The sequence below is a fragment of the Eurytemora carolleeae genome, unplaced genomic scaffold (assembly GCF_000591075.1).
Source record: "Eurytemora carolleeae unplaced genomic scaffold, Eaff_2.0 scaffold421, whole genome shotgun sequence".
Lineage (NCBI taxonomy): Eukaryota > Metazoa > Arthropoda > Copepoda > Calanoida > Temoridae > Eurytemora > Eurytemora carolleeae.
Genome location: NW_019396311.1, coordinates 3,218 through 11,914, shown reverse-complemented (window position 1 = coordinate 11,914; position 8,697 = coordinate 3,218). Strand labels below are relative to the sequence as shown.

Below are 8,697 nucleotides of genomic sequence, written 5' to 3'. Positions count from 1 at the left end.
TCCGGGGGTTTCAGTTTTCTCTACTTATCAAGGTACTTGTAAAATTAATAAAAATTGAATTCTTCAAAACTTTAATTTTTATATTTCTGGCAAAATGATTATGTATAAGCACAAAAGCAATATTTATAGAGAAAAGGAGACTAAAATTGGGGAAAATTTTTTATTCTAATTTCTCAATTAAAAAAAATTCCCCCATGGCTACTTTTTTGCTTGAGACTTAAAATTACGGAAAAAAGAAATTATCTAAAACCAGTTTGATCCATCTCAAAGTTGAATAGAAATATTGATTGGATATAGTATTTCATAAAATTTTGATAGAACCTTTAAAAAATTTTTAGTCAATAACAAAATGATGAAGAAAAAAAACATTTTATGTGAACATAATAAACTTTTTCAAAAATTTTAGTTTAAAAAATCTTTCAGAGCACTTTTTGACGATTACACTTTACGGGGACTTAATTAAAATTCATTTTTTGCGCTTTTATATTTTTTGAATGAAATCAAAAAACGATATTTATATTTTCAAAAATCGAAAAAATTCCTCGGTAGATGATTTTATCCATTTTGGGGAACCAGAAGAGACAGGGCTGGTCGTTCTAACCCAGCTGGGCGTCCCCGGCGACTGAATTCTTGACGATGTCGATGTCCCTGGGGACTGTATGCTTGAAGTTATCGAACTCGGACTTGTCGACTTTTTAATCATCAAAGGCGGAGGTCTAGGTTTGGCCTAAAATTAAATATTCCAAAATTAGGGATAAGTATCGTTTTGATGTATATTATATATATCTTTACAAAGTTTAAATAAAAATTAAAAAATACATTTCTGAATTTCTGATTTTAAAGAAAGAGAGAGACGGCGTGTTGGTTTTCAATATAATAAAACAAGACATTCGTAAGTATATATGTTGCCTTTAGCCGGCCAAACGGGGTGTTTTAGGCTAAAAAAAAATAGATTTTTTCCCAAAATTTTTTTTCCACGGGCATAATTGCATAATGACATCACTGCGTTTTTATTTACTCAGAATGTAATGCATTAAATGATCCTAAACTAGAAATTAATCCAAAAATTTAAAATAAAAAGGCTGAAAGTGGCGACGTAAAAATTTTAGATACAGGGTTACCCACAAAGGATGAGACTTTGAAGACGACCTGAAAATCTTTAAATCTGACGATTCTAAGTCCACTTATAGAAAAAGGTGGTTTAAAAAAAAGATAAAGATTTATTTTATCACATTTAAAAAATATTTTGGGTTACTCAGAAATTGTAAGACTGTAAAGACGACCAGACACTCTTGAAATATGAGGATTACAAGGTTAAATTAAGCCTTCTACTATACATATAGTATTTTAATGGCTTATTCAATGATTAGGCAAAGAAAAATACCAGTTTACAGTTGAAGAGAATAATGAATATAAGGAAACAGACAATATAAATTCTGTACAGTCGTCTCTGAAGTCTTAACATATGTGGGTAACTTTGTTAAAGGCATTATTTCATTCATCAAACCTGGTCTTTTTCTGCAAACTTTGGCCCGGCTTGTGCTAATTTCTTTGTCACATTCCGCTCATCTTTTTCACCCTTTTTCTGACAATCTCCCTGCAAAACGGAAAAAGACGAATATTATTAATTTTTTTAAACATTTTTTAATTTTTAATTTTCGTTTTTTTAAAAATATGTATAGATGAAATAGATGATGGTTATAGCAATAAACAGCGGGTGCTCACATGTCTGCAAACACCCTGTCACAGATCTTGTTGTACTGCATTTTCTCCACTACACTCTTGTTTTCCAATGTTTTTTTCCTGTGCTTCAATTTTCCATCATGCATGATAAGTATAATATAAAACCAAGAAATGCCTAGTCTGCCAAATAAAACACGAATACAATGCATTCAAGTGTAGAGTGGAGGAACAGGGTGTTTATGAAAAAATTCCAGAACTGAAAACATATTGGTGGTTATCGGGACCTCCAAAAAACTTCTCTTTCAAAATTTAACCTAGAATAAGACGAATAAGAATTTAATGAACATTTTCAAATTTAAATTTATACAAATCAATCAGAACATCATAAATATTTGTTTTAAATCTTCAAATATGGTTTAATTAAAATGTCTTGAAGAACTTAAAGGGACTGTAAGCGTAATTTCAATTCTTGATTCACAACGGTACTCTAGGAAACCTTTATCTGCTTAGTAATATGGAAGACATATTTGCTTTAATAAATTTATAAATGTTAAATTCTGATAATTACAGTATGTTTTCCTCCAATATATAAATGTTAAATTCTGATAATTACAGTATGTTTTCCTCCAATATATAAATGCGCCACTTTTTTTGTAGAGATCCCATAATTAAAACAATTATTTTTAAAAAACCTATAAACATGGATCTTTTAAGGGTACCGTTGTGAATCGGGCATTGTCATCTTTGCAAGGTCACTTGAGATTACATTTACTTGAAGAACAATTTACTCTAGCGCCTGATCCAATCATGGTTCAGTCATGTGTTTGTTGTCTATTCTGAACCAATAGAAATTGCATGGCGGTAACATCTATCTTTCTATCTATCTTATTATCCAAAAAGAGTTATTAATCCTTATATCGGCGCTATAACAGTAAATGAAAATATTTACTTAAACTGAAACTGTGGTGACAAAGGTCATTACTATAGAATCAATTTAACGAAATAATGCCCTGCCGATAACAGATGGAGTTTAACTGTGTACCTCTGCTGCAACTGCCTGAGCCACCTCTGAGAGTTTAGTTGTGGAAGGTGTAGAGGGTCGGGGAGAAGGAGATCTTCCATCTCGAAACCTTAAAAAGGTTGTTTCAACTTTGAATATTTTAGAGGTGTGAAAATTTCAAGAAGAATGCATGACATTTTCACAACATTGATGACGATGTCGATATAAAATTTTCTAGTGCAACGTTGTATGGTCACTAATAGTGCAATTCCACTTCGATATGCTGTTAAATGTGATAATTCACAACGAAATATACCACGTCAAGATTGAAAAGTCAACGTGGAATCAAGGTTCAGTCGATATGATCTGGTTTACTGGGCGGTATCTTTTATACCTTTGTCTGATCATTAATGCCGTAGACATTCTTAATCTCTGTAGACATTCTTAATCTCTGTAGACATTCTTATATCTCTGTAGACATTCTTATATCTCTGTAGACATTCTTAATCTCTGTAGACATTCTTATATTTCTGTAGACATTCTTATATCTCTGTAGACATTCTTATATCTATGTAGACATTCTTATATCTATGTAGACATTCTTAATCTCTGTAGACATTCTTTTATCTCTGTAGACATTCTTTTATCTATGTTGACATTCTTATATCTCTGTAGACATTCTTATATCTCTGTAGACATTCTTATATCTCTGTAGACATTCTTATACCTCTGTAGACATTCTTATATCTCTGTAGACATTCTTATGTCTCTGTAGACATTCTTATATCTCTGTAGACATTCTTATATCTCTGTAGACATTCTTATATCTCTAGCTGAAAACTAAGTGCTTGGAATGGCACTATATATAACACCAGAGTTTTACGGCAATCAATTTTCAGCCCTAAAAATAAGAAAATCTTTTTCATCATGGACCACGGGCAAAGGTTTAAAAGGGTACTGTTGTGAATTTAACATGCCACCCTACAAAGAAGGTTTCGAAATTAAGGCTTCTGAAATAAAGAGTTTTCCGGCAATCAGTTTTAAGGGTATTGCATTGCTGTGCATTGGGAATGCCACTCTAAAAGTTCAGGGTATCTACTATTTATAAATTACATCTACACTTCCTTTGTTGAATTTTACAGAGGCTGCAGAATAAAACAAAAAATATATCTTTGATTTTATCGAAGTTATTATTATGTGGATTTCTAAGAAAAATATTTAAAAAATAGTTAACGGACGAACTCACAATAATGCAATCTAATTTATGATATTATTTATTCTAAAGTTGTTTCCGTTTACATGAACACAATAAAGACGACTTTTTATTTGTATTGCTTTGACAAGTTTACAAGTAAACAAAGATACCTTATAAATGTCAACTACTCTTTGTTTAAATGTTCAATTGTTTCTGTTGTTTAAAAGCTTGGCATAAATTAAATAATACTAAGAGTCGTCTCAATTGTATTGATAAATATACGACACCAACTGTGACACAAGTTAGGATTGGTATTTGATATGGGTGCACAATGCACATGATGATGACTATGTCTGACGAGGATGAAAGGTTGATTATCTATAGTAGAGCTCTTCACTCATAAAACGGCTGGACCAAATGGGATGACATTTTTTGAGGGAAAAAGGTATTTTTTCATGATGTATTTTTAAAATTTTATTTTATTTCACGAGCATCGCAGGGCACTTTTACTTAAACATATTTCAAAGTTTCCATCAACAATGTTGACACATCTTGAGATAAAAATTTACAGATTTTCCTTTAATTTATCAACAAATATATTTCCGATTGTTAAAAATCTCAAAAATTAACGGGGTTTGCCGGAATCTTACAATCAAGATGATATTTTTCATAATTAAGCTTTGCTTCGAGGGGGAAATTACTTCAGAATAGCTGAGGAACCTGCAGGCGTTCATGAAAATAAAATTTTCTCGATGAGAAGTCAGCTGCCTAAATTTAGAACGTTTAATCCAAGCTAAAACATTTCCGTGGCATGAACCGAGTTCTTAAGACAAAAGGATTTGAGTCGTTGCGACAAACTCAAATTTTCTCATCTTTATATCTTTGCAATTTAATGGTGTAAACTTTTGATATTTCAAACTTAGATTATATTTGATCCAACAGAATTGGTAGTTGGTCTACGAAATTGGGTTGCAAAGATTAGGGATAAGAAAATTAGAGTTTGTGACAAAGACTCAATTCCTTTGATGCAAATATGCATTTTATTTTAAGGAGTCTGGCCGCGCCATTACAGTTGAAACCTATAGCTGGCATAGGATAGTGTCGGGCAGGTACTTGCTGAGCGTCACAAATAATGGTACAAGGAGTCGGTCCGGTGCGATTTCAAATTGACCATGGTCCACCGTGAGAGCCAACAAATTTTTTTTTTTAAATCATGTTTTTACCTCCTATAGAAGCTCTGAACGTAGGTGAACACACACTTCCAGTCCGGTTTCACAAACCTTTAAAGGGAATAGAATTCAAGTTATGCTCCATGCAAAAAATAACAATGTTAGATTTACAACACACCCTCAAAAAAGTTTTCGGCGTGTACTGCAGTGATTTACAGTATTAATCTGACCGAAGAAATAGAGGGGTTTAGTGGAGAGTGAACGGAGTGTGGAGGATACCGTGGTTTTCTGACTAGAAAAGTGTTTATTTCTGTGAGATTCTCTATTGTTTCTTATAAACTAAAATGCTAAACCACTTTCGCAGAGAAACCGCGAATGAAAATGAACAGTTTAAAGAAACATAATATTAATATCTGATAATATCTAATACATGCTTGAGCAGAAAAAGCTTTCAATCGGGCATATTGGGTCATAATAGGTCACTTGAAATTACACATACAGTCCCTTTAAATTAAACTTTAAGATCAATTAAAACCACCAAAGTTTGAAATAGAAAGATGACACTTAGATACAGTAGACCCCAAGAAAATGTGAAATAAAACACGACACTTAATCTTAATAATTTGTGTTTTCAATGTTGTTTTTACATTAAAATAAGTTTGGATTTTAGAATTGTGTAGCCTTGGCCCCCCCCCCCCCCGTCCGGTTAACTTGTGCAAAAGAGACTAAACCATTAGGATTTGGGTAAAAGGAACAGTTGTTAAAAATTGAAATGAAATGAAGAGATATGCTTTAAACTTCAGCTGATCAATAATATCGTCGTTTTTCAAAAAAATTTAATTCTTAAAATTTTTTTCATTGTTCCTGAACCAGAAATCCGTAAGTCTGTTCAAAGATAAATCACAGTTGAAAATCGATTGATTTTCAAAGAGAAAAGGACAGAAGATATTTTAGGCATTCTTGTCCAGACAAGGTTATTATGGGTACCATTGTGAATCGCACATGTAACTCTGCAAATAGTGAGTTGCTTGAAATTACATTTAACAATGATAATATTTAAAATCTTTACCTGACCATATCATCCACTTCTAGCAGGGGGTAGATACCAGCCAGCTCTCTAGATAGATAGATAAATAGATAATATAGATAGATAGATAGGTATATAAATACATATATAAAGAGAATGAAAGATAGATAGAAAAGTATATGAATACATAGATGAAGAGTTAAAAGATAGATAGATATATTTAAGGTACAATTGATAGTATAGTGATAGGCCGGATGAATAGAGTATAGGTGGATCAACGATTGAATGAATAGGTGAAACAAAGGAAGGATGAATGAATAAATGAATGAAAGCATAATAGTATGGATGAATGGATGGATAGATGGATAGAAGGATGGAAGGAAGGATGAATGTGAGGAAGGATAATGAATGAATGAATGATTATCTTGTTATTTAACTTTATCATACGTTTCAAACCTCGGGGTATCTTTATAATACATTAGCAATCAGTTAATATAGTAAATTTATTGATAGATAGATAGATAGATAGATAGATAGATAAATAGATAAATAGATAGAAAGATAGATAGATAGATAGATAGATAGATAGATAAATAGATAAATAGATAAATAGATAAATAGATAAATAGATAAATAGATAAATAGATAAATAGATATAAAGATAGATAGACAGATCATAGATAGATAGATAGATAAAAAGATAAATAGATAAATAGATAGAAAGATAGATAGATAGATAGATAGATAGATAGATAAATAGATAAATAGATAGAAAGATAGATAGATAGATTGATAGATAGATAGATAGATAGATAGATAGATAGATAGATAGATAAATAGATAAATAGATAGAAAGATAGATAGATGGATGCGAGGAACTATACATTTCTTGGATGGATGGATGGAGATAGTCAGATAGATAGATAGATAGTTAAAGGATAATAGATGGAAAGATATATAGAGATAGATAAATAGACAGTTGATTAAATAAGTAAATGAGTTTATATATTAAACTAGGTTTCCAGGGCGCTCCGCGCACATCTTTGATTTTAACATTTGATTATATGGATTTTTTTTCAATGATTTTGAAACATTATACATAATATATAAAGATATATATACATAATTTATATAGATGGATGGATATATTGATAAACGTTAAAAAGAAAAATATGAAAAGTTAATAAATATCAGATTCAGCGTATTCTGTCAATTTTGTTCGTGCTTTTTCTAATAAATTTTCTAATAAAATCAAAAAATATCAATTTTTTTCTGAAATATTTCTTTAATATACTTTAATATACTTTAATATACTTTAATTTTTTCTTTTGTATTTTATTTTAAGCTGAACCATCATACATTATTATTTTGTATTTTGTGTTTGAAAATAAATACTATATATATATAATATACATAAAAAAATAAATAGTTTAGAACTTTCATGAATTTAATTTCTCAGCAGACCTCGAAACTTTTATTGGACGGAGTGAGGAAAAAACAACGTTTCCTTGACGTTCACCTTTTTCACGTACCTCTGACCCTTTAATGAGTGTCTGCTTTATTTAACCAATGTCTGGGCGATATAGTACAAACTTGGACCGAAAAGGTTGACCCGGCTCGGAAATTCAAATGTACTGCGGCTGCCCGTGTCTTTAGTCATTATAGCCAAGGGATTTAAATTACATTGAAAACCACACTGACCAATATAGGAATACAACTTTTAGATTCAAGTTATGACTTTAAATATTACATGAACAACATCAATTGTCCAGTGTGCACAGGTCATTTCACTTTGTAATTGATTTTTACACTACTAGTAAAACTATTTGTTTTGTAACAACATTAATTATACTTAAAGTATTGATTCAATGTCGTCTTCCTATTCCACAGGTTTCTGGTTCTCACTGTATATTATTAAGCGATACTTACTCTGCCTTCTGAAATCCAAGAGTGAAATTATATCTTCTATTTTCAGCAGATAAAGCATACCAGTCAAAATCCTAAATTATGTTTCATAAAAAAATGAAAAAAATTAGAATTCCATTCCTTGACTTGCAGTGGCTCCCACAAACAAGTGGAATGTTTCAAATTTATTAATCTTAATTAATATTACGTTTTTTTTGTGTGCAACTCATATGACCCAAAATTAGAAAAATAATCCATTAAAAAAAATGTCGACTTGAAAATTTTCGAAAATTTTTCAAGTTAAACAGAAAAATCTGAGAATATTTATGTTCATTGTATTATTGTATTATTGTATTATTGTATAGTACGATTAAAAATTGAAAACAACAAAAACTGTTGCTAAAAATCTTAAAAAACTAGTTGAAAGGAATTGTCTGCCTCAAACTCTGTTTTTCTAACCCCTATATCTTTGCAACTTGATGTTGTAGACCTCTGATATTTCAAGCTATAAATTCTGTTAGATTAAATAGTCTGAGTTTGAAATATTAAAGGTCGTCAATTTGTAAAGATAGAGGGATTAGAAAATTTAAACTTGTGCCAAAACCTCCTTCGGACGAACATTAGCCGCAATTTTAAAACATCGACATTTAAAAGAAATACAGACACCGCAATTTACATGGAAAAACCGCAATTTGGATGAAAGAGTGAAAACTGCAAT

At 30.8% G+C, this 8,697-nt stretch overlaps 1 protein-coding gene across 1 annotated transcript; it reads right to left on the bottom strand.

Annotated features, from left to right (window-relative positions):
- Positions 1-514: 514 nt before the first annotated feature.
- LOC111700711 (uncharacterized) lies at positions 515-8,070 on the bottom strand. Its single transcript, XM_023471721.1, has 6 exons — positions 8,004-8,070; positions 6,117-6,164; positions 5,102-5,158; positions 2,726-2,813; positions 1,508-1,597; positions 515-727 (listed from the first exon to the last, which is right to left on the bottom strand). The coding sequence occupies exons 2-6, from the start codon at positions 6,122-6,124 to the stop codon at positions 515-517; spliced, it is 456 nt and encodes a 151-aa protein (XP_023327489.1). The 5' UTR covers positions 6,125-6,164; positions 8,004-8,070.
- Positions 8,071-8,697: the final 627 nt, after the last annotated feature.